This window comes from Maylandia zebra, linkage group LG17, assembly GCF_041146795.1.
Source record: "Maylandia zebra isolate NMK-2024a linkage group LG17, Mzebra_GT3a, whole genome shotgun sequence".
Taxonomy (NCBI): domain Eukaryota; kingdom Metazoa; phylum Chordata; class Actinopteri; order Cichliformes; family Cichlidae; genus Maylandia; species Maylandia zebra.
The window spans coordinates 10,862,241-10,889,300 of NC_135183.1; the positions used below are offsets into that span (position 1 = coordinate 10,862,241).

At 39.6% G+C, this 27,060-nt stretch overlaps 1 protein-coding gene across 2 annotated transcripts in view; it reads left to right on the forward strand.

Moving 5' to 3' along the window:
* Positions 1-1,379: 1,379 nt before the first annotated feature.
* brinp3a.2 (bone morphogenetic protein/retinoic acid inducible neural-specific 3a, tandem duplicate 2) overlaps positions 1,380-27,060 on the forward strand; it is a 58,673-nt gene continuing 32,992 nt past the window's right edge. The window contains exons 1-2 of one of the 2 annotated variants that reach the window (XM_004567365.3): positions 1,380-2,116; positions 19,265-19,633. In XM_004567365.3, the coding sequence (XP_004567422.1) occupies positions 19,413-19,633 (221 nt within the window). In that variant the 5' untranslated portion in view covers positions 1,380-2,116; positions 19,265-19,412. Of the gene's footprint in view, positions 2,117-3,211; positions 3,296-19,264; positions 19,634-27,060 lie in introns of those variants that run through there. The other variant, XM_004567366.2, reaches the window with a different exon arrangement.

Genomic DNA, 27,060 nt, shown 5'->3' on the forward strand with positions numbered 1-27,060 from the left:
CACTTAAGGAAATGCTTACATTAGACGCATTTTTCTAACAAGTTGTCACATTTTGCAGCACCGGTCTGATCGGAATTGACAGTTGGGGATATAAAAAAAATCAGAGTCTGTGTCACGCTGAATCTGCCACAAATCTCTGCTGGGACGCGACATAAATCAACTTCAGAACCACGGACAGCTCCAGTACGGTACGGCATACTAAAAGGAGGCTGGAACGCACGGGGAAACTGGGTTAATTAGCACCACACCGAGGCTACTGTGCCCACAGAATTCCACACCCCGATTGCTCCCACGGATTAATTTCTGCTGTTTCTGGGTAGATTCGGGTGCCGACAGAATTATGAGATGAGGAACGGCCCGGGCACCCCCCGCTCCCCCAACACACACACAAACACACACACAGAGACACACACAGAATTGTATATGTTGCAGTCTCATCATCAGCGTTTATCAGTGCATGCAATATGAAATCTCTGCAGTGAAGTATTTAGCATTCACTTTTTTTTGTTCTTGATGTTTTAGGAATTATGGGCTGCTCTCTGAGAGGATTCAAATTGCATTTCAGATGTAATTCGGGCACAGTGCGCACGCTTTCCCACCAGCCTGCATGTTAATTATTTCTGCAAAGTAGTAAGAGCCAATAAAAAGGAAACGGAATCCGCCTCCCTGACCAATTCACATCCTGCACGCTCTGGCGCCGCTTTTGATCAATGCAATCTGAAATGAAATCAGGTGCCCAGGCAGCATACAGTTGAACAGCGCTGATCCCTGTTGCTATAATGTGTGCTGTCACAGTCATTATGAAAATGCCAGCATCTATTCATTCACTCAGTTGCTGTATCTCTGCTGCATGGTGATTTTTATATTTATTTTATTTTATTTTGAAGCAGAGCCGCCTTTGCAGTGCCATTTAATGACTCATGGTTCATGCATAGGCATGCTCCACAAGACAAAACCAAAGAGGATTAGGCATTATGCTCAACACCTTCTCCTCCTCTAACTAATGTGACAGCTCAGACACAAGGACTTAAACACTGACGTCCTCTCTAGAGGGGCTTTTTTCTGGAGTTTGCAGCCAAGCAGTTATGAGGGATATTCAATGACTTCCGATGCTCGTGTCTTTAGAAATAGCTGCAGCATTAAAACAAGTATATTGGGGCATAAAGTTAATGGCAGGAATGCCATTTCGAGCATTTTGCGAAAAGGGCTTTTCATCTGAAGTGAGCGGGGGGAGAAAGTCACGCATTATTATTCTCGCCACGTCGGCTACCTTAGTCTACCCTCCTTTGGCAGCTATTACAGAGGGCTACTTGTGTCTTAAACATGTGACTAAGTGAGAGAGGGGCACAGGGGAGAGCCGAAGCGCCCATGCCTGTTATCTGCTGAGCGCCTATACCTTCAGTTTCCACAGGATCTGCGCTCCTCCACACAGCGCTGCGGAGTAGGCGGGTCAAGTAGGTGGAAACAAAAAAAAAAAAAAAAGAAAAAAGAAAAACGGTGCCGGGGCGGAATTCACAACGGGATATTTAACAATCTTCGTGGGGTGGCAGGTAGCCGCATTCCGTCGCATCTGTCCGAGGCTGGACCCCGCTGCTTTCTGGTAACTGCGCTAAGACAGCTTTTAATCTCCTGAACGTTAGCTCCTCTGCGCTCCTGGAGTCTTTCTCCTCCTCCTCCTCCTCCTCCTCCTGCTCGTTTCTCCGATTGACTACATCTCCTGCTGGATGATTTCATTTTGTAAAGTCATTATCCCCAGAAAGGTCAGAGCCTCTGCTTCCAGGAACGTTGAATTAACTGTGGGATAAGCCGGTTGTCAACCCCAAGCGCACCCCCGACTGCTTTTCTCAAAGTTTCTCACTGGTGTAGAACCGACCGTCGGATTTGTCCGGAGCAGCTTTACCTCTTTTTTTTCTCGGAGTTTTTTTCTTTTTTTTTTTTTTTTCTTTCTTTTTTTTTTTTTTTTGAGTGGTGTTTTTTTTCCCTCCGTGGAGTTGCAGTTGAACCCTGAAAAACTGTGAAATGAGTTTCTCCACAATCTGGGCAGCTGAGAGCCACCGGGATTCGGCGAGAGCATGGGACACACTGAGTTAAACTTTCTCTGTCGTCCTAAACCGCGGTGAGTTCTTGCAATTTAGCTTAATTTGTCGAATTTGTGCGAGTATAAAGTAAAAGAAAAACCCCACGCTACCTGTGGATGTTCACCCTCAGCACCGTGTTTGACCCGAATAGCTCTTTGCATCTGCTGTGACTGTGACATCAGTGAATTTCTTTGTTGCTTGACCACAGTACAATGTGAAACTCTCACGCACAGACGCATACACACAGTCTCACCCCTGCATACATGCACACAAACTCCCGAACTGTATCTGCTGGCACTTTCAGGAGAGCATACACAATATTACTTTTCATGCCTTGTCAGTTTATACATGAGCACAATCAGACTCATCTCCTCCTCCTCATTTCTCATTGCCTGTCTCCTCCACCCACCCACCCCCCCCCCCCTCCTCCCTCCCCTCCCCTCCCTCCTTCACCCACACTGCCACTCTTTATCTGCCTTAACAACAAACATTTCTAATCTATATTCCTCAGGGGTGTATTGGCATTCGCTCCTGTGGAGGATCAGATCTCTTACACTGATGTGTGGACAGAGTACTGCTCGCCAAGCTCCCAGCTCTGCTCTCAGGCTGGAAGAGTGAAAAAAAAAAATAGTCCCACTGATTTCATAATTATACATCGCACCCTCAAGCCTCACCCTCAAAAAAGGCACATGAGTCAAAGGCAGCCTTATGGGATCAGTGGAGGCTGTGATAATGAGCCAAATACCCTCCAAGAAAACAAATAACATTTAAAATGCTATCATAGTGGCCCGAGGGCATGCTGGCATAGGTTCTATTTGCAGTATTTTAAATGTAACTTCATGTGAAAACCCCCAACTGCAGTGGCAGGAAGGTTTGTTTTATTGCAAAGCTTCACGGTAGGAAAAAAAAAGTCAGTGAATCACTGCTGTAATTCTCATTGCCACTTGCCAGTGTTAGGCACAAGTGCCAAAGCCTCAGACTGTTTATAGGGCCACAACAGGGCCACTGTTCAGCAGTGTCCTCATCTATCCTGGGAGACTGGTGAACTCAACCGTGTCCAGGCCTGAAAGGCACACTGTCTCCTCCTATGAAAAGAGAGATTTCTCTCCTTGCATCGGTCATCTGAGCAACAAAAACGGAAGGAGCTCAAAACCTTGTCTGATTCTTTTTTTTCTCTACTTCACTGCTGAGATGCCAATCGAGGCTGTATATGGCATGTAAGTCTAATTTTCTGTGTTCGTGTCTGTTTGCTTGTCCGTCAGAGTGACGATGACAGGACCATCTGTCTGTGATTGACGTGTACTTGAGAGGAAACAAATCGAGCTTGAACAGAACTTTTACAGGGCAACTGTGACTGAGCAGGAAACCAGCTATAGGCTTTTTAGACTGAGGCTAACAGGAGGCACTACATGCCTGAGAGGGCTCCTTGTTCTTACAGTTTAGTGGTGGGCAGGAGGCAGCTTCATTTGAAGGTGTGATGGCTGAAGAAGGGCGGATGTGGTGGGAGGAAGTGGGGAAAAAAAGAGCAGAAAGCACTGGAAAAAGGACGAGAAAAGCTCTGCGCAGAACATTAAGTTAATGCAACGTAAAGTAGTTTTCTGTTGCTGACTTCAGGAGGATCGGTGGATGAGGTTTAGAGGGTGGTACCAAGTGTTCAGCTTAAGAAACCCTGTAATTGATCATAATTGCTATTTTTAGGGGGCAAATTACAGTTGGCATGATGACACAATGACATAAGGAAGTAAAGTCATAAGCTAAAGAAGAAACGAGAAGAAGAAGAAAAACAAGAAGATCACCCCATCTTGGTTTAGGTGGTATTTCGAGGGTCGAGTTTTGCCGGGATCTGCTCAACATCTTCAGCCCATTAATTTATGATAATGAGCAAACTGACAAAGTTTCACTTCAGACAGAGAAGAGCCGCTGCAAGGAGAAGAGGGAAAAGTGGGAGAGATGAGAAGATGAGAGAAAAGCTAAAGAGGAGAAAATCAAAAAGTTTCATTGAGGGATTTGAGGCTGACTTTGGCGCTAAAGTAGAATCTCTCAGATTAAGACCGACGGGGGCATTAAGCCAAAAATCTCTCTCTGAGGCAACTGGTAATTGAATGTTGAGTCTGAGCATATTCTGTAGAGGCGCACAAACGGATGGACACAGGGCTGCTTTGAGAGCAAAATTGTACCATATTGCACATAATTCTTTACAGATCAAGGACAGACTTCCTGTCATTAAAACAGGCAGGTGTCACGCTGTCACCCTGCCCATAAATATGCACTGACAGAGGTGGCTGAGCATGTGACTGGATGACACATGAGGGGGGTTGCTTTTCAAATTTTAACTAGCTTACCTGATCAGTAGTGGAAGAATCGTGCAGTGAAACATGTATTTCCATTTACAGATATTCACAGAGTCAGAGTTGCAGCAGAATACCAGAAGAAAAAAGAGCCCAGAGTAAATAGTGAGGGAGGAATGTGTGCCTTTAATTTAAGAGCAACCTTTGTGTCTGTGTGTACAAGGCCACCAGCAGAAGAGGCCTATTTGTGTTCTCCAGTGATTTATAGAAGCTTCCTCTCTGTATGTTCTTGGCCACTCAGTGATATGCAGCCATATAAATGCTAGAAAGTGAGAAGTTTACAGTCTGAGGAGCAATCATTAAGACAGCTTTCCCCCTGTTTGCTTTCAGCTGAACTTTTACGCACAGCACCTTATAATGATTTACAATATTCTCGCGGATTAATCCTCACAGAGTTTTACTCGTTAAAACCTCCACCTGCTTCACACGCCATCGATTGAGCTAAACGATTGATCTCACGTTGCCTCCACAGACAGCCACCGCAAGGAAAAGACGTATGCAGATACTGTACGCTGCCGGAGAAACACTCAGAATTTTTTCTGCCTGTGCTAACATAATTATATTGATAGTCAACACTCGGAAATCAAAGTTTGCTGTGGATTGATTTGGAGGAGCTTGAAGTGTTGCGAGCTAACTTTCTTTGCATAGTGATGTGAAATGTTGATGTCAGTGTGTGAGCTGACTGGGCGCGCCGCTATTCATCTTTCATAATGAATTGTCGCTGTAGTAAATGAATGGTGCTGGGGGGGTGCTGTTTTTTGTTATCAGTTTATTGCTTCCTCCAGCCAAATTTTCCGTCCTGCGTTTGCGAGGAGAAGGATTTGTCGGACTGATCTATTTCCATGTTGGCCTAGAAGACGTCTGCTGTCGAGTCTCTCCGCCTTAATAAGCTACTGTCTCATTTTGTAAATAGTCACAGAAAGATTAAATTGGATTTTTTTTAATACAAAGACATAGAGTCTTATGTGGCACATGCCTATGCCTGTTAAACAGAACTACACACTGTTTCACTGTAAAGTCCCACCGTGCATTTGTGACAATAACACGGGCTGGGTTATTGGGTTATATGCTGCCTGGCTCCACTGTTGCACAGCTGCATTCATTTCATATGGAGAACAAAGAGTTTTTGTTTTTGCTGTATGACAGTAGCATCCACACTGAGCAAATGCATCATTAGTACACAGTATATTGCCTTCGCCATACTTAACTCTAATGCATTGTTTTTGGGGTCTAGTTGCTCCAGACCCTCGTAGAGGTAGGAGATACCAACCAAACAAACAAAAAACATTGTCTTTCAAAAAAAATCATCTTAATGTTTGCTGAGTTTTAGACATGTTGTTACAATTGCTGTTTAGCGAGATTTGATTTGAATAAATTCACCTGATTTCTTGTGTGTCACAGATCCATGACTTGCACGGTTACATGATCTGTTTTTTAAAATATATAAATTGCTTACTCTAGTAGCACCATTCCAAAATAAGTAAATATTTCTGCTTAAACATGCTCGTAATATGTTTAATCTTCAGTTCGAGGATCTATCCATATCAAAAACAACAAATAATTATCAACATTTATAGGATATATTGTACTTTTTTGTCACCTCATTTATGAAACCAGCTGTATATTAAACTATATACTCTTATTCTTCTGCTATATTGTTTTTATTATCATATATATTATAAATTTTAATCATGAAAATGTTTCCTGAGTGTCATGAATCTACATAAAAGAAGCATGGAAGTAAGTAAGATTAAACATGAGCCTGACTATGATGCTATTGTGTTTTGTTGATGATTAAAGTATCACAGGGTCACAATTTTGTCTCTATTTTGGTCTTGAAATGATACTAGTGTGCTGTAATACACAATTCAATCAAACAAACAGAAGTTTTAACATGTATTTGTCCTTCTGTATTGTTGAAAAATAAATGTTTCGTAAGCCACAGAAAAAGATTGGCTGAGTAAATGTCATTTTGTTTGCATGATTTGTTTGTTGCACTCCTTTTTACGTAAAATGATTGGAAAACACAACTATTACGTTGGAGCATTTGTCATAAATAAAGAAAGCAGCCTAGGTATGATAATCAGAGCCATTAATAGAGTAATTTAAAATAGAATGGGGCCATAAATCATCCCACTCTGTCATTTTATTTGCTAAAATAGCTTGGTTGCTTTAGAGTTAAAAATACATGAATATACAGTAGTATATATGATTATAGCAGCACCAGCCAGTTTAAATAGGAAATGTAAATAAGTTTCCATTTTTTCTATGAGTAGACCGGAATGTATTTGCATACAAAGAGGATTAGTAAAGATAAAGAAAACTGCAGAAAATCACAAAGTCTGATAGCTTTACAGGGATAAAATGAGTTTAAAAGAGCAGTTTAATGTAAAACATGAAATTAGGGCTCGTTGTCTTCTCTTATTAATTCAGATTTTAGTATCCGAGAGCATCATGGTGGGTGTTTTTTTTTTAAACATTCCATCATTAAATTGGATCACCAGCATCTTCAGAAGTCTCAGAAGTAAATTTGACAGTCCACAGAAAAACACCTACACAACAGTTTGTACAGGGGAAAAAAGCACTCAGTCACACACCCACACTGCCTACACACTTCCACTGACCTTCCCCGCAGCAGCTTAGCGTTGCTATTCATGTATTATTGTTTTGGGTTTTCATGTCTAAAGTTTTTAAATGCATGTTTGTAGATCTGTAAATATGTGTGTTCATGGCTGCGCATGTAAGCACTTTGATAGTGACATTTTTATTTATTTATTTATTTATTTATTTATTTATTTATTTTTTGGTCTTTGATGTCTTTTTCCCAGGACACCATGGGAGCTGATCCTTTTTATTTGTTTGTAAGACAGCCGGATGAGTGCAACTGGCAGTCATATTATAATTTCACAAAGGCTGTGTTTTACCCGTGGCACTGGTATGAGAGGCATTGTTGACAGTTGTAGCGGGGAAGATAACTAGGTTAATTAGGGCCAAAAACCTCATTAGTCAGCACGGAGGGGAAGATGTAAAGTTTATCAGTTCCTGTTTCCCTACTTTGAGGATGGTTTCAGGGTTGGCTTGCAGACAAGTTACAAAGTGGATCCTGTTGAAGAAATTCTAATGAAATGTTTTAATCAAATCCTCCCCCCTGCAAAGCGCATGCCTCCCCTCCATCTATTTTTCTACTATTGTTTTCCTTCAAATGTGTTCAAATTGTGAGATATCACAAAAAGAGACTTGTTTCAATTTGCATATTTGCTGTGCCAAGAAAGTAGATCTGCTGTGTGTGTGTGTTCCAGACATGGATATGGGGACACTTTGTGAGAACACACATACATACATTTACACTTAAACACACACATACACACACAGCTCAGGCAGGTGACCATTACAGCTCTGGCATTCTTCAATAAGTGAGCAGATGTTCGGGGGCTGGAAGCTCAGTTCTGTCCCAATCTCCGACTAGAACGGCTGCTGAAATTCTCAAGAAAGATTAGGCTTGGGAGTTCCCTCGTCTCATCAAGCTTACTGTATCCTCCAAAAGACGGGGTGAGAGTCAAGATCCAACACTGCAGTCGGTAGCCAGCCCTATATCTCTGGAGGAAACATGTAATTTTGGCTGTTACACAAAGTTACTGGAAGAGCTGCAGCGCAGCCTGAAAGAAAAAAAAAATTGTGCAGACAGATACATCTATTCATCACAAATGGAGCAGATTGGTAGGCAAGGCGAAATAAATGAGCTGTTTAGAATATTCTGTTTAGCAAAATCAATTGAGATATTAACTCAAAGTGGAACACTGCTAATTTTGTTAATTTAGCTCAAGAAGCCTGTGAATCAATCACCCGCTTTCAAAACGAGCAACGAATAATGTCGAGGATATCGGCAATCACGGCTTCTATGAAATCATTTCTTTGACCGAATGAGGAATTTGCAAACATTTTATTTCATCCCAGGGCTGCTAATCTGTGAGATTTTACAGCTGTACCATCTGAGGGCATTACAAATAATGGTTTTTATTGAATCGTTCAGTGTTTTCTGGGAAAAACGGGAAAAACAAAACAAAGAGAGCTGTCGTTTTCACGCAGATGCTCCAAATAGCTGGAGGAAATGCTGGCTCCGCACTGTGCACGTCATACCTTTAATGTAACCACCAGTAGTTCTTGTGATGAAAAATGCTTTGACTCAGTGTCTCATCTTTTCATTGACTTTTTTGCCTCAGGGAAGAACATTTTGAGAGATGACTAAGTTATGGACATGTGTTTCATTTTTGCTTGACTGGTGTTCTCGCAAAAATAAAAATAAAACAGCCAACCCTGCTTTCCAATCTGAAGTTATGTTCCGAGAAAAAACGGTAATTCTTTCATTGTGAAATGACTGCACGTCCCGCAGCGTGTCATTATTGCAGTTGAGATATGGCACTTAATAGTCCGATAAATGTAATATCTAACAGAAGTCCACAGTAATACACATGCAATTTAGAATGGATGATACACCTGCATTAGAAGTGTTAGGGACTGAAATCACTGATTTGAATCTGAAAATTCATTCAAAAGATTAAATGGCTCTACTTGTGTTGGGCTCTCAATATTTGTAAGTCACTAATTTATTGTTAGGAGCTCAAATTCTTGACCCACATTAAGGAAATAAAAATATCTAAACAGCAAATTAAATATTTGCTTTTTTGGGTATTTTAAAGAAAACCCTACGGCAATACTGGATGAGACCTGCAAGGGATTTTGTAGAGCTTTTTTTTCTGCCATCCAACTGCTATCAACTTAATGGCTAATAACGTCGTGGCTCAGACACGGCTGTATATGTGGAGACAGGAAGAGAGATTGAGAGACAGTTAGGGAGGAACAGAGAGAGAGACTGGGGAGTTTATTTCTCAATTCCACCATTAAGCAAAAGTAATGCATTAACATTATACACATTCCAGAGCACACAGAATCATATTTAGCCTCAGCAAGCCTGTCTTGGTTGATGGTATCAAATCATAAAAGTCTTCAGGTTCTTCCCTTTGTCATATTTCTTTTTTCCAAATTACCTTTAATACGCTTGATGAGATACAGCAGCAAACCCAACGGTTGTATCTTTAGCCTGAAAAGAAGAAAATAGTGTGGTCTTTTATATCACCGCCATATGCTGAAGGTTAAGGATTCTGATCATATAATTGCATTTTTGTTCATTTATAGGACACAAGGTTTTCTTTAGTGCTGCACATACAAGCACTTTTATAGATGTTGGCAGTCGATGTCAATAAGTACAATCTGTACCTTAGTGTGACTACCTGGATTTTAAGATTAAGAAAGAAAAAACTAGAAGGAAACCTGAGTTTTGAGATGATATTTTACAAATCCAGATGAGAAAATGTTGTCTGAAAGTATACTGCAGAAACTCTTTGCTCCTTTCAGACTTTATTGAGCACACACCATGTTGTCTGTGTTTTTATGTTCCTTCTACCTGCGTACTCCTCAACCGGTCGCAGCAGATGCCGACCCTTCCCTGAGCTTGCTTCTGCCAGATGCCCTTCCTTCCTGTTAAAAGGGAGTTCCTCCTCCCCCTTGTTGCCAGGTGCTTTCTCAGAGGGGATTATTGCAACATTGGGGTTCTCTGTGCAGCAGTGTAGGGTCTTTATCTTAGATTATCAAGTGCCTTAGAATGAATGTTTGAATGTTGTTGTGATCTAACTCTATATAAATGAAAATGAGGCGAAGGGAATTTTCTGTGATTGCAGAGAATGGTTTAAACCCCAAGAGATGAAATGTATTTGGAAATAACTTGACAAATGTTTTATTCAGAATTTGAATAAGATGAGAAAGATGTATCACAGAGTTACGCATCACTTTTTTCTTTTTTTTTTGCTGTGCCATCGACGTACGTGGCCTTTAGGTCACGTAATGACAAGAAATTAAACCTTGCATATGATGAGAGTCATCAAAGATGCCTTGTTAAGTATTTTTTCAGCTGAAATATTTGATGTTCAGCGGTGCTTACTGAATATAGCCTGCCATTATGATGAGCAGTGGGCGTAAAAATGTTGTAGTTTGATCCACTGTTGGCTGTGCTTCAGTGGAATGGCCATTTGTTTAACACCCTCCTCTCTCTATGGAAGTAGCAGGACAAAAAAAGGAAAGCATTTCCAAATGGATATTTCTTCCCCACAGAAATAAACAGGACCTTGTCATAGGTGTCATTTCAAAGATAAATTGCAATCTCTGAGTGTTCCCGCTGCTCAAAGAAACATTATGTTTCCTCTGCAAATGTCTTGGACAATTTTTTTTTTCTTTTACATGAAAAACAATCATGTGTCACATGACAAGGCTGAAGTGATTGTGCATGGGGGCACGTGCTGACTGTCCATTTCGTCAGAGAGCTGCTGGAAACCTTGAGAGCACAATGACAGGTGTTTACAAATCTAGGAAAAAAGGTTTATGGAATATTATGTTTTACTTTTTTCAGATTGTAAATTGAAATTATAATTACCTCAGTCCTCATAGAATAAGCCCAGCAGCCTTTTTTGAGACTTACAAAAAGATTATGAAAAGAGTGGAAAAACAATAGTCACTTGATTGTTCACATAAACATGGATTTGCTATATGATGCCACATCTCGCCTCCTTTCAATATTGTTCTTGGTATTTGCCAATCCGGAGGACACAACTCTTCATTAAATTCATGTGTGGGAAAATGTGGTCCCCCATCATTTGCACTCCCGTCACAATTCCGCTGAGAGGACCTCACATGAACAAACAGTGCTTTTTTTTTATACAGAGGTTCCAAACAGCCTCGAGCTAACTGCTGGCCCACGTCGTGCAAAATCATATTGGAGTGGATCTGCTGGAGCTCCGGTTGCTTCCTTACTGCTTCACATGAAAATTCCTTCCATCTTCTATCTCCCATTTGTTTTGTTGTTTCTAGATTATACAGGGGACTCAAGGACGAGTGCTTTTAACACGGCTTCATGAAATGCACTGAGTGCACAAGTTGAATATTATAGCATAATCTAGAGGTAAAGTAAGAAAAAAAAGAGAAAAGCATTTGTCTGAAAATAGCAAATGTCCGTATGTCATTAGCGATTTGATGCAAAGTTGGCTTTTAGAGGTAATTGAGGCAGATGAGGATGAGAGTGGGTTGTGTGAGGAAGGTGAGACAAAAGAAGTATGGTGGGGTGAAAAAGAGAGAAAGCGAGGCGAAGAGATTCGAGAGAGGCCCATGTTCTCCTGCATCAGCGTTTTGGACAGCTGCCTGTTAGATGATAGGATTAAAGAGTCTTTAAATGTGACCTCTGAGCTGTATTTTGATATTAACATGCCAGAAACTGCCCTCTGAGCAAGGTCACTTTATACACAACATGCACAATGTAAAGTAGAAAAAAACAAAGCATTTCATCTGTGTTATGAGAGGCTGGAGGTAGGTGTGGATTCATCTAACGGAGCTGCACTAGCAGCTTATTTTTGGGGCCATTTTACTGCAGCAGAGGCACACTGTCAGTACAAAGCAACTTGTTCTCAAACTTCACACTATAGGATAGTAACCCGTAACTTTGGTGTCAGATTTTTGACAAAACACACACAAAGCATAACTGCTCACTGTGTGGCAGCGTCTCTGCTGAAGGAATAGGGACGGAGAAAGAAAAGTGAAACGCTCAAGCTCAAACGGAGAGCGTGGCAGACGATAACAGAAATGCTGTGAAGACAGAGGTCTCTCTGTCACAGTCCAATAAACTATTCAGCGCTGCTGGAATGTGAGGAGAAATTGCTGAAGGAAACACTCACAGTTTAACTGCATCAACAACAAAGAAGTTGAAAGAGATACGGGGGAGGATTTGCCCTGTTTCGGCACCGGGTAACACCGTTCTCGGCCCTGTTTCATTAAAATTGTACCACGTTTCTGCCTACTGCATGTTATACAAGACCTTAAGGTAATGTGTACTTATCAAAACTGCAGACTTGTGGGTGTAGTCTTTGACCTGACCTGATCAGTTAGTTTTTCCATTTGATCAAGTCTTTCCCAGTTAGATTATCATAAAGATGATTTTTCAACAATCGGCAAAAAAAAATAATAATAAAAATGTTATGCAAATGATAAAGCAGTGGGCTGCTATGAGAGCAAATAATTTTTCCGATCCAGTTCATCAGGTTTCAGTGCAGGGTCACAGCTGGGCAAAGTTCACCTCAGTCTCATAAAGCGCTGTCTCCATCGGCTGTCCCTGCAGAGTTCTTCCCCTCCCACATCCAGCTTTTCATCGCCTCATCCAAGTCTGGCTTTCCCCTTTGTGTCTGTGGCTCTACAATGTAAAGCTGTAACATACATTAGCAGTACATCTTTTTCTTTCTGTTTGTCTGTGTCTTTTTTTGTAAAAGGTGGGATTTCAGGGGCTGGATGCATCCCAACTCCAGTCACTGAGTCAGATGTCCCACCCTTCAGCTGTTAACACCGAGGAACCCTGGCATGTTAGGAGGAGTCTAACAGACAGGGAGTCTGCTCTTTGCAGGTTTTAATAAACTTAAGGTCTATTCCCAGCGGTAGAATCAAAGACTTGACTGCTCCGGACTGCTCTGAAATGTGACTTTTTGACTCACCTCCCTGAAGTCTTGAGCTCACAGAAGATTTGAAAGTAAAATAACTCAAGACCCAAGTCAGGCTAGAGACTAATTTCTTCAATTTTGGCAATGTACTTTAAGCACCATGCAGCAGCTGTGAAAGAAAAATGTTCCACAAAATACTCTAACAGCTTGGATTATGACTCAGTTTAATACTTATAACCCAACTTGGACATTTGAGTTTAGATTTGAGACCTGCATTGGTGCAATTGAGACTTAACTGCCTGTTGGAGATCTGAATATACATGTCTTTTAAAAAAAAACAACACATTTTGCATAGTTCAATGATGTCATGCAAAAACCAAATTGCATGTACAGGCATTAGCATGTGCTTTCTGTTAATTAAAAGCACACTAAACCATAAAGCTGGTTATACAGATGTTTACATAAACACAAGTGAGAATGGACACACACACCAGGGCTTGACAAACTGAGTCTGGGGAGTGCTGACAGCGATGTCAGACTGAAATCAATTTCCAAATTGCCAGCTCATCTCATCTCATTAAAATGACTAAATGAAAGTCCTCCTGCATGTTTAACTTTCAATAATTAACCCTGTAGATGAATATATCATCGTATTTGATAGCAATTTTGTTCTTTTTCTTTCTTCCCTTTACCCACCTCAAGCTGTGGTGTGTTCTTCCAGTGCTATCGCCTGCATTGTCTGAGAGCAGTGGGGTTTTTTTTAAACCTTCACACCCCCGGTCATATGGCTGACTTAACTTGACAGATTGTCATCACAATACTGTAATGGGACTGACCCCCCCACCCCCAATACCCCAACACACATACATGCACACACACTGCAGGGGAGATGATTGACAGAACTCAAAATGGTGATAGAGACTAATGCGAGCTCTGGACAACAGTCTGAACAGCAGGTAGTCTGATAAATCACAGCAGCCAAGACTTTTTATCTTAAAGTGTGTCTGTGCATGAAACTGCAGCTCTTAATAGATGTGTTGCGGTGTGACAGTAAAGTGTTCGAGTATGACGGGGATAGTTTTAAAAACAGCAGCAAAGCAATTATTCACCAAGTTAAAGAGATGAATTTATAATTAGAATCATGCCAGTTTAGACTTTTTTCTTCCTGGTGGAACTTCTACATCCGAATATTTCTGCAAATCACAGCACCAGGCTGCAGTAGAAGTGTGTAAAATTAGTAATCAAGTCTTTTCAGTTCAAATTATTTTCTTTTTGATGGAAATCCCAGCTCACATGGAGCAGTGAATGCGGCGAATTGTAACAAAAGTTAAATACACCTTTTTTGGGTGGGGGGCTAAATGGTTTTGTGTCTCTCTAAAGTAAGATGGATTCACAGCACTTTATTGCTAGAGATGGCACGATACCACTTTTTTATGTCCGATACCAATACTGATATCATAAATTTGGATATTTGCAGATACCGATATGAATATGAATATGTATTTTTTAATGAATAAAACTGTTTTTTTTTTTTAAAATACATCTTGCTGCATTTTGTATAAGTTCACACTCGAGTTTTAAAACACAAAACACCAAAGCTATTCTGTAGGCAAAAATTACAGTGCACCCAAAATATTACATAGTTCAGCAATACTGATCTATCTAATTTACTCAAACCTACACCATCCTCCCTATTCCGGTATTTTAAAGAGTACTTAGCAGAAATATTAAGCAACCTAAATAATAGGGCTGCCAACTCCCAGCAAAAAAAAAAAAAAGGCAACCACCCCCCACCCTGTGATGCTTGATCAACGCAATCAACTTAAATTCAATGCATGTGTAAAAAAATCAATTATTTTTCTACAATAATTAAATAGATTCAACATCTTTCTTCAACAGAATTGCAGACTGCACAGATGGTACCTTCCCAAAGGAAAAAGTACTATAGCTTACTAGGGTATATTAGACTTAATAGTTACTATATACAGTAATGGATTTCTATACATTTTACATCCGATTAAAACTTTGGGTGTAAGATTAAGATAATTATTTATGAAAATCTAGACATTTTAAATGAGAATAAGAAAGAAAAGTATGTCTTTGTGCCCCCTTTTCCCTGTTAATGCCTGTTATAGCCCCCTGGCTAAACTTTGCTAGATCCACCCCTGCACAGTTACCAGCTGTCAGCTACGTAGAAAAGGATCCTGGTGTAGAAAGTAATATTGAATAAATTTTAATTGTTGTTTCTGTTGTTTAGCTGCTGGTTTCCTCTTTCTGGTGCAAAGTGGGCCAAAAACAAACAAGAGAGACGGCAGTCGCAACAGAAAAGCCGTTGTTAAGCTTAACGTGGGATATATATATATATATATATATATATATATATATATATATATAAAGAAAAAGAACGAATTTTGTGCAACGATACACAAAATTCACGGTTCGGTTCGGTTCGATACTTTGGTGTCACGGTTCGATATTTTTTCGATACAAAAAAATGTTCAAGCATTTTTAATTTGTCATTTATTAAAATAATAAATATATATTTTAACTCAAAAGTACAGTTTTTAAATTTAACCCTAACCCTTGTGTGTGTTTTTTATTTTGACAGCGAATGCACACCTGCGGACCACTTATGTGCAGCCCTGGTTATTTAGCTCATCATATTGCAGCCACAGAAATTATTTTGTCAATGAAACCATAAAGCTGCACTTTATTTTTGCCTTATAGTCTGATTTGTCATAACTTTTCCGTTTTGTGGTAAGCTTTTCTTTGGCTGTCACTTCTTCACCCTGACCTTTCTTATTTGGCTCAGCAGAACTAAAATATATATCTGTCTGTGAAGGTTCTCAGTCATCCAGGTCATCGTAGTCAAATATATATACTGCTGCTTTTACACAGGCACTCACATAAGCTCAACGATTCTCTGCGCGATCAACCTCTCACATGTTTAAGCTTGCTGCGGGAGATTTCACTTGTCATGTTTGCATAGTAAGCTAACGATTAATAAGACGATGTCAGAGGAATTGGTGCACAAATTATCATCACTCACAGATCAGTGCTGTCGCTCTCTATACACAGTTCGCACAATTGCAAAGTGAAAGCAAAAAAACAAGCGCAAATTCAAACGCGACTTCAATATGTCACATATTGACAGTGGCTCACCAATGCCAATGACATAATTACCCAGCTACATTTCCGAAAGAATGCAAAAGCATTGACATATATTTTTCCTACAATAGCCTGACGGGCAGGGAAGAGATAGATTTTGGTAGCCCGACTTAAAAAATCGCTAGCTCCAGGACGTTGGGCTAGCGATATTGCAAGCCCTGTATCTGATTGAGGAATCACTCATCTTTGGAAAAGAGAGTTTATTACAGAGAAATGGCTCTTTCCAAAATAAAAGCTATACTATCCGCTTCTTCTGGGCTATATTCTCAGCAGCATAAGGAGAATCATGTGCTAACAGCTGTCTAAATGACTCGGCTAAAGTTAGTAGCATGCTTGCTTTTTTTTGTCTGCTTCCACTTGTCTTTGCACTAGGATGATGTCGGCGTAAATGTGCAGTCATATTCGTTGTGTTCCCACTAGTGCTTTCAGGTTAATCTCGTTGAAATGACCTTAACGCCACAACACGGCAAATCTCCGTTAACGAGCTACCGCCGATCGCTCCGTGCATGGGGCTAGACGGCCAACACGTTAACGAGCTAACTGCGCTAACACACTAGTTCACACCAATGTAATTGAGCATTGCATGGCACATCCAACATACTGTTTTACTTTAGTCCATGACTCGCTTACCTTCAGGGTCATACGTCACATGAAAACCAAAATAATTCCAAACGCCAGATCTGAATGAGAGTGGGGGAGGTCCATGTTAAAAGGAGAGCTTAACTTCTGTCTCGCTAGCTTGCCCTGCGCTCTTCCTTCTGACTATGCTGTCTGTGTTGAGCGCTCAGTGGATCTGCGCTGGACAGTGCAGCCTAGGCGGAGTAGTCGAACACAGATTCACTGAGCGCTCAACACAGACAGCATCGTCAGAAGGAAAATTGATAAAATAAATTACAAATGTTGTATTGTTCGATACATATGCGTACCGAACCGAAAGCACTGTATTGAACGGTTCAATATCGATACGAATATCGTTGCACCCCTAATATATATATATATATATATATATACATATATATATATATATTGTAAAATTATGATATTATTTTATGCCATGTTATACCCCTAATTAAAGATTGTGAATTATTATGTAGTTTTAGTTTGCATTATTCTCCTGAATTAGAAGAAGCTGACAACTATTGCATTAGTTAAACTGATTTGCATTACATTAAATTGCTGACTTGTTGTGAATGAATGATATTGTTTTATGATGCATTATATTGCTGAGTTATAAGAAATACTGTTCGCAGAAGGTTATTGTCTAATTTGTCTGAGTAGAAGAGAACAGAGTGTGCTGGAGTTTTCTGCCCCATTTCAGCAGGAGCAGATAAACAGGGAGCCAAGGTCGTAGCTTAGGCGCTGTGTGAGAGAAAGCATGTGAATGTTTAGGCTTTTTATGATAAGGTGGAGGCACCAGAGGTTATAAAAGTTTGAGCAATGCTCCACCATTTTGAGATTTTGAGGCTGTCTGCATCAGTGTCCATCTCCCACGTGTGTGATCATTAAATCATCGTTTGACTCAACCCGGCCGGACCAGTGTTGTTATTGTGGTTTTTTCTCTTGTCTCCATCCCCAATATTTTGAACCTTAACAATATACATATATATATATATATACATATATATATGCTTTACAAGCATTCAGAGATGAACTTACACACTTGCTTTACTTCTCTTTGGGATAACTTTCTCAGAGATGAAATGCCGGCTTGGTAGAGCGAAGCTCCAAATGCTGAACCACACCGCCGACAGGTCTGGCACACCACATCCGCTCTATCACGTGACGCATACTGCTCCGATGTGCTAAGGTTGTGAGCCGAGTTACGCCATGTCGCAAGTTTTGGGAGATGCTGTCGTGATATTTAATGGATCGGATTACATTTTTTATTTCCCTCCGATATCTGATCCAGTAATTTAGTTCAGTATCAGACCAATGCGGATACATAATATCGGATAGGTCCATCCCTAATTATTGCTGGGTCTTTTTGCTTCCAAATACTGCAATTAAACTATGTTACTGCTTTCTCATCATGCTCCAGAAAAATTATTTCTCTTTATTTGTGTAAAGTAGGGTTATAATTAATGATTGGGTGTGTTTAATTATTGGCAATCTCTTTTTTTGTGTGCATTTGCATTATCAAAGTAATCATGTCTGAAAAAACCTGTAAAACACAGAATGGATATTTTGTAGCTGCTTTTAATTTTAGTTTTAGTTTGTTGACCATTTTATTTATTTATTTAAAATAGCATGATATTTTGAAGTCCCTTGTTTTGTACAGTTTTTTATAGTCTGATGTTTTCAGTATTTTCAGATATATTGCAGACATTTTAACAGTTTGCTGTAAAATGCATAATAATTATACCGTAACGTTTATTTTTTTCACTTTAAGACAGCAAACTACTGTTACATTTAAATTCAGATTTCATTTAGAGATGCTGTAATGGTTCCTTCGGATTAGGCTTTGGTTGCTGTGGATCAGTGATGTGTTTTCCTGTGCTTCTGGGAGTGAGAAGGTTTGAACTAGAACTGGGACACCACGATAGAGGCTTTAGTGGCTACTTCCATTAGGCCAGGTTTCATAATGTTCCATATCTGTGTGATAAAAGAAGAATGGAAACTTGGAGGAAAAAGAAAATGCTTAAATAGGGCACAGGTGTAGACATTTTACAGTAAAACAATGAAGCAACAGTATAATGGCAACCAAACAGTTGACAGTATTCTACTGCAGATCTTATATTCTATACATTACAGTGCATAATTTCTTTTACAGTAAGAAACTGTTTTTATAGATTACAGTAAACACACTGTAAAATGACTTGTCATTATTTTACAGTAAAGTAACATGAAATTTTACTGAAGCAGCACCATTAAAGCAACAGGCGCTCACAAGCTGAAATTAGCAGGTGTCATTTTTAAATTTATTAATTCAAGTTCCACATAATGAACCTGATTCAAACAGCATTCCCACACCGTACTTATTACTCTGCGTTATCACAGAATCCCTGGAGAGGCTTCTGTCAGCTGCAACATATTCTGAGGATTTTTTTTTTTGTTTATTTCTGTCTTTGTAGCCAAGTTTCTTCCTTGCTGATTGTGGGTGTTTGTTTGTTTGCTGAACTGTGTGTTTGTGCTTTTGCCTTAGGTGTTCGGGGGGCATTGAGGCGATGCAGGTCCCTCGGTCATCCCAGTGGAGGAGCCAGCTAATGACAAGTATCTTTGGCTGCTGAACGCCCCCCACCACCACCACCATCACCACCACCCTCATCCCTCCTACCCTCCATCCATCTCTGATGGCTCTATGGGGCATCCTCAGCCTCAGCCTTCACTGCTGGGTGTGTTTATGGTCCAGTGTAACAGCAACAGCAACATCAGCCAGCCTCCCAAATGACAAACCCGGGGGACCCCTGGACTGGCTCCTGTCTGATAAGGGGCCCTTCCACCACTCCCCAGAGTACATCGACTTTGTGGAAAAGAACCGACAAGGTTTCTCCACCAGATACAAGATATACAGGTGAGTTGTGACTGCAGCACGAGGAGATGCTTTTACACTGTATTTACTACTGCCAAATCGCTACCCTATTATATGCATGACAGATCTCACAGCAGTCGCATCAAATAGTCTCTGTGGTTGTCCTTTGAAAGATCAGCTGTGTGTAAATAAGGCCACATGATATCGATGTTAATGTGTTTACATTTTGAGGTTAGTCACAGTCTCAGCATTTTGTTAACTCCAGGCTTCTGTGTACAGTCAGTATGCACATGCTAAACACTTTAACCGCTAACAGAGAAAGGCTGACACCAAACTTATTTAGCTTGTGAATATATTGCACCTATTATTACAATTTAAAAGTCTTAAAATATATTAAAAAATCAGCTTATTTTGATTCAATGCAGTTAGCAACTAACAATCTAGCAAAAGACACAGTTACAGTAGGCAATACATTCATTGTGTGGCCTATGCACTGATTTTGGGACTGTTCAAAGAAAGAGACATTGACAGTGACTATTTCCTGTAGGTACCACCGGGCGATTATCAGTCTGCTGTTGCGTATTTTGTGGTGTGTAATAAGAAAGATTTACACATGTACTCTTCATAATTAATGTGAAATGTGAATTTCGGCAACCTGAGAGCTAAATAAAAGTCCTTTACTGACCCACATAAAGCACTGTAGTGAAAATGATAATGCTTGCAATGAAATGAAGCCGCTTCATGTAAATGAAATGATGGAGATGAGGAAGGAAAGGAGTAAACATTTATCTGCCATGGTTGGAAAAGCTTTTAAAAGCATGCTCATACATCTGTTGTAGAATGCACGTAAGGGACAAGTCAAAGTTAAAGAGAAAGATATTGCAGGGGGATTTTATTCTGAAAATACACGTTTCAGGGTACCAAGGGTTTTTAGGGCATCTTCCATTCCTTGTTTTCTATTTTTACAACGTGTATGGGAGGAGAGAGAATTTAACATAACTGTAGAGCATTTGGTGGGCAGTATGCTTTATGAAATCCCTGTTCATGGCTCTTTAATACACAGACTGTATTATTTGGCTTGCATTGTCATGCATTAAAGCATCCTCACAGCACAGTGCTCACAGGATAATTGACACGCCTAGACAGAATCATGATGTATTACATGCACGCACGCTGCTATCAGCTGGTTCTATATCACATTCTGCTGCTCTCCAAACCCTCGGGGAGTCACATGATCAGGTGGTCAAATGAGATCTGTTGATTAGCACTGTAAAAGAAGAAAGATTTGTCATGACAGCACAGTCAGAGGTATCGCCACGCGACCAAATTAGTGGAGATTGTGTCATGAATCATATCCGTCGTCGTTTAGGAGGATGTTGTCCAGGCTTCTGGAAATGGACAGACGGGATTCCTGTCATCTACGGATCGTTGTAAGGATGCTTTATGGCTTCTGTGATCGGTTGCTGCGTTCGAGCTTTTTAATATTTCCTTCCCCGGCAAAAGGCAGTGGTCTGCTGGAGCTGAGCTGCATGGGCGGCAAGATTAATAGTCTTATCATGTGGCCAAGTGATTAGTGAGCTCTTAGTACTTATTACTCTGCATTATCACAGAATCCCTGGAGAGGCTTCTGTCAGCTGCAAGGTTGTGTTTGAGGCCCTCTAGATTACTACAATGCGGCATTGATTAATAGTGATTATATTAAAAGGAAAAACCAACCTAAAAAGTAAATAGCCTGTAAATCTTCCCAAATTGAATTCACTTGGATTCAGTCCCATTTGATTTCAGTAACCGACACAGACATTGGCGGATACAGCTGCGTGTTTTTGTTCTAGCAAAAAAAAAAAAAAAAAACAACAACTTCCTTTTCAGTCCCAGTGTTGGGGGGTGAAGTGTAGTGATGAGTTTGGGCACACACACCTGGACATAGCTCATAAAAAATTCAGGGAGGATTGTTTTATTAAAGAAATGTGGGCCCGCTGCAGTTTTCTCCCAAGGGGGTCAAACCACATGGTTATGCCCCTGTTGTGTTACAAATGTCCTTAAATTTCCAGTCAGGCTATTTCTGTACTACAAGAACAGATCGCTATGCACTGTTAAGGTAGTCACTGACCCTTTTTTGGCCTGCGAAAGATTAAATGAATCCTACTTACTACTCCTCAAAACCAAAAGATAGCGAGCACATCTTCAAAGACTGATGTTTGCATTTATTTAAATAAAAGGGACCTAAATAGGTGTGGTGTTGATTGGTTGATTGGTTTTGATTCAGCTTTTTTATTAGTAATTGAGCTGGGTATTTCCTCAAAAGTTACAATCCTGTCTAAACTTTAAATTGCATTTAAACAGAATACAATTATTGAAATTTCATGAACCCATATTTTATTCATAATAGAACATTGAAAATTTATTAAGTGCTTTCACTGAGAAAATGTACCATTTAAGAAATAATAAGCTTGTTTTGAATTCAGCATCTCAGAAAGGTTCGGTTATGGCAACAAAAAAATTGAGAAAAGTCAATGGTATAGGTCAGTAACATGATTGGGGGTAAAAGGAGCATCTTAGTGAGACAGTTTCTCAGATGTAAAGATGGGCAGAGGTTCACCAATGTGCAAAAATCTCCCTAAAGACTTGTTTAAAAAAAGAGGGGATGCTACACAGTGGTAAACATGGTCCTGTTCCAATCTTTTGAGACATGTTCCTGCCATCACGTTCATGATCGTATTTTCTTTTTCAGTTCTTATTTTTTTGCACTATGTCACTAAAACATGTTTTTATTTACATTTTACACAATGTTTTTGGAACTGTGGCTGTATAATAGTAATTTACTTTATTTCTTATATCCATAATGCAATGTTGGAATATTGTCCACTAGCAGCTACACAAGGTAATGTTTAATTTGTATGGCAACATAGTTTTGTGATTTAGAAAAATCTGACCACATTATATATACAATCAATCTAATAAAAATTTACTGAGGAATTACAGATTTCTTTATTTTATTTTTAAATTAGACTGTATTTAAAAGTTGGAACTACCACCCCGCGGTTAGAGATTTACCACTGTGTAGCCTAGAGTATTAAACTTTTTGTTATTGTGACTCGTAGGAGGGAAAACCTGACTATTAAATTGCTTACTGGCTGTAGAAGTATAACTGGCCAATCCTTAGTATTTTCATTATGACTTTAAGTGATAATTGAACCAGTAACCAGTATAAATTTGGTCAGCTGGTCATTCCTTCTTCTATATGAAGTCATTTTGTAACCTGAAGAGTCATCATTGCTGACAATTAAATATAATACAAGTTTAAGCACATGGTTTCACTCTTCAGACACACCACCACCAAGCAGTTACATATTTTGCCAGTATACATTGGTGTTTTCTGGTTCAGTATATATATATATATATTTCGGAACTGCTCAGCATTATTTTGCTACCCCATTAGTGTTTGTTCTGGAAGTTGCTGAGCTGAAGCTCTGGTCATCCTACACCGCCTTGTCACTTGAATACATTTAAATGACTTTTGTGTGGAGATAAATATTCCTGGCTTATCTAACACAAACCTTGCAGTACCTCTCACGATGAGACAAGCCCAAAGGTGCTTTTACTGTAATATTTGTCACTACAAGCAAATTGCCTTTCAGCTCAATCATTATCTGCTGCCTATTATCATTATTATTAGTAGCATTAGCAGATAAAACCAATGGATTCCTTATAGCATATTATATTATAGCTGTGTTTATTCAATGCTCATTGTTTTAAGAATTGCACTAAATTCCAGATAAAATCCTTTTTGCTGTATGAAGGGATTTGGGAGCTATTAAAACTGTTTTGCACTAAGTTTGCCATCGACATGCAAAAACATTTTTTTTAATATTCTGTAATATGCTCAGTGATATGTGAAGTGATCTTGGTGATCCCATAGTGTGCAGATTAAATAATATTGTTGTTCCTCCTTTTATTTGGTGCGAGATTTTGTAGATGTGTCTTGGTAGTAGGATGCTTCATTTTGATGAACATTTTTATTTTATTAAATGTCACATGTAACTCATCTGTCTGCCTATGCAGAGAGCAGTTCTGCATAAGCCCTTTAAATTGGGTTGTGGTGGGTTACCAGATTTTGTGACAGATGAGTTCAAAGTATGCGTATTATGTGGAGTGTGTTAGATTAGAAAGATTAGCTGGCAATTACACACACACACAAAATAGAATTCGACTTAAGTTGTGAAAGTAATAACAGATAGTTTTGAAATAACAGAGAACCTCTGGAAACACAGAGGTGTTGGCAAGTATTACCAGAACATTATGTATGCTGTGATTTCTGATTGAATCCCAGTATTAAAAGATCCATTCCTTAGTCTCTTCCTCAAAATGAGGACTTTATGCATAAATTAATAAGCTAGAGTAACATCAAACCTACCATAAACATCTCTCTCTTACTCCGTAAAATAAAATGTAGCTAATAAACACATCCAAGAATATAATCTGCTCCCAGTTTGAGTGCATCTCTCTCACATACACAAACATGCCACATGTGGAAGTTAGCTGAACAAAAGACAGGTGGAGTAAAATAGGAGCATCAACATCACCGACTTACTGACATGTTATGTTACAGTAAGCAATAGACCGAACACCAAGAGCTGGAGTGAGAGAGAGAGAGAGAGAGAGAGAGAGAGAGAGAGAGAGAGAGAGAGAGAGAGAGAAATGCATTGTCATCATAGGATGATTTCAGGCGTGTCAACTCACTTGACTTGAAATTTGCTGTTAAATGAAAAACTTTTGCAACATACAAAATAAAGTTGCTGGTGTAGCCTGAATATCCTGACTGCTGACTAATAATAGGTGCAATATATTCACTTTCTGTTCTTCTAGTATGTTGCAAGCTACTGCTAACATGTAGGGGCCCTTAGATTGATTTGCTCATGAGTCCGGATTGGACCAACATTTGATCCAAAGATGTGTGTCCATATTACGCATAGGTTTCCTGTACATGTCGAGGACCAAGATGTTTGACAAAAGCGGAAGAAGAAAATTAATGGACAGGATTTTTGTTCCTAATAACAACAGTAGAAAAAGGTTTTAGTTAACCATTTTAACAGTGATAAGTATGAGGCTGCTTAGTTTTCAGTTAAGTTAACAGTGCTCACCAGGTGGTTGCCAATTTATAGTTACATACCCAGCTTATTATACCAGCTGGGTGTCTGATGACCAGTAGAGTGTATGTATTCTATTTTATTTTATTATTATTATTATTTTATTCTATTCTTACTACTGAGCTGGGTGACCTTCCTGCATCCTCATTTTCTAGCATTTGTCCCCCTTCAGTGTGGGTTATTCCTTTCTTTTTTCATTCAACTACATTTATTCACTCCAACACATCCCGATTCCCTTGCTGTGGATCCTGGTGATGTGGATCAGTGAGTAAATTTTTTTAGTCACTCTTGACTTAACTTGATGTCTCCAATGTGCAGGTGGTGGCTGATCATCATTCCACTTGTAATTATATCCACTCTTTGTGATGAGCTGGTTTAGAGGATTAAGGCCTATGCAGAACAGCAGTGGGAACAGTGCATCACTTTGATCTTTTTTGCACTTGGTGATCACTGACTTGGAGTTGGTCTACAGCTCCTCTCCTTTCCCACTGAGTTGCTGATGAAGGTAATGGTCATCTGTGACACTCCCCATGTGCATTAATAAGCCTTGGTCGCCCGTGACCCCGTCACTGGTCACTGTTCCTTCTTTGGATCACGTTTGATAGATACTGACCACTGCAGACCGGGCATGCACCACAAGAGCTGCCATTTTGGAGAATCTCTGAGCCAGTCGTCTGGCCATCATGCTTTTGCTTTTGTCAAAGTTGCCCAAATTCGTATGATTGCCCAGTTTTCCTGCTTCTAAGACATCAACTTTCTCATATTTCAGCTGTGATAGACTTATGACTCTATGGGTCTGTTTCTGTGCTGCCACAATCAGAGCCTCTCTGCTGTCATTTAAGTGGGCCTTTTCTAGCCACTGGCAAGATTTCTTGATGTCAGCCCCTTCGTCTATTTGTTGATCGTACATCCCAGGTGCATCGGTCACTCAGTCTGTCTTCAGCTAGCTTGGGCATTCTTGAAGCAGCTCATCTCAGGGTAGGGGGCATCTTCCTGATCTATTTTTTCGGATTGTTGATTGTCACGCTGACACTCACTAAACCTTGCACTCCCTCTTTCTGTTGCTCATAGAGCCTCAGGGTCCTGGACTTTCTGTGGCCTGCTTGTTATTCCAACAAGGTATCCGATGACTGGTACACTGCAAAACATCAAAATCTTACCAAGTATATTTGTCTTATTTCTAGTCAAAATGATCTCATTACACTTAAAATAAGACACAGTCAGCTACAGGGCAACATTTCAGTAAGCTAAAGGAATTTGTTTCAAGACAGTGAATCTTGAAACTAGAGAAAATTAGAGATTTTTCACTTGTTCCACTGGCAGATTTTTTTCACTTATTTCAAGCTAAAATACCTCGTATTAAGTAAAAAAAAAATCTGCCAGTGGAACAAGTGAAAAATCTCTAGTTTTAAGATTCACTGTCTTGAAACAAGTTCCTTTAGTTTACTGAAATGTTGCCCTGTAGCTCACTGTCTTATTTTAAGTGTAATGAGATAATTCTGACTAGAAATAAGACAAATATACTGGGTAAGATTTTGAGTTTTTGCAGTGTAGGGTGTATGTATTGATGGCTTGGATCTTATTCTTATTGTTGAGATGGCTTACCTTTTTAGAGGTGTTTTGCTGGCTGACCTTCTTGTGTCTTTATCATGGTTCCCATTGGCCTGTGGGATATCAGGTACTTTCCTGTTTGTCTCCTATTCTGCCATCTGGCAACTCCAACTCAATCCCAGTCCGGATCACCTTCCCTCTCTTTCGTCTGTCTTTCTGTCTGCTGCTCTCTCTTTATATGTATGTGTGTGTTTATGTGTTTTTGTTTTATATCAGAGATTAGATGTAACAGGACTCAAACCTTCCAAAAACCTCAACTCTTGAGTGATCAATCCACAGACAATTTTCCCAAATGTCTCATGGATCATCAAGACATTTTTGGCTAATGCGAAATTAACCTTTGTTGTTCATATAGGCTCAGACAGATTTAGAAAGCTTTTTTTCTTTTCTGTAATAAGTGAATCATCATTTAAAAATTTCATTTTTGGTTATTATGGGTATCTTTGTCTAATAAAAAAGTAGGCAATCTGAAACATGTAAATGTGACATGTTAAAAGATCAAACCTTTAAAAATAAACTCCAGTCTTTCAACATGCTGAAGTCAATTTAGTCTACCACTCCTAAAGCTGCTGTCAACATAGATATTGAAGTCATCAACAACACATAATTGCTTCACACTTTAAATTAAGGACACATAATTAAACTACTACAACAGTTTTCAGTGGAATTAATTAGAGCACAGATAGCATCAATGTGTCTTTGAGCGCCACT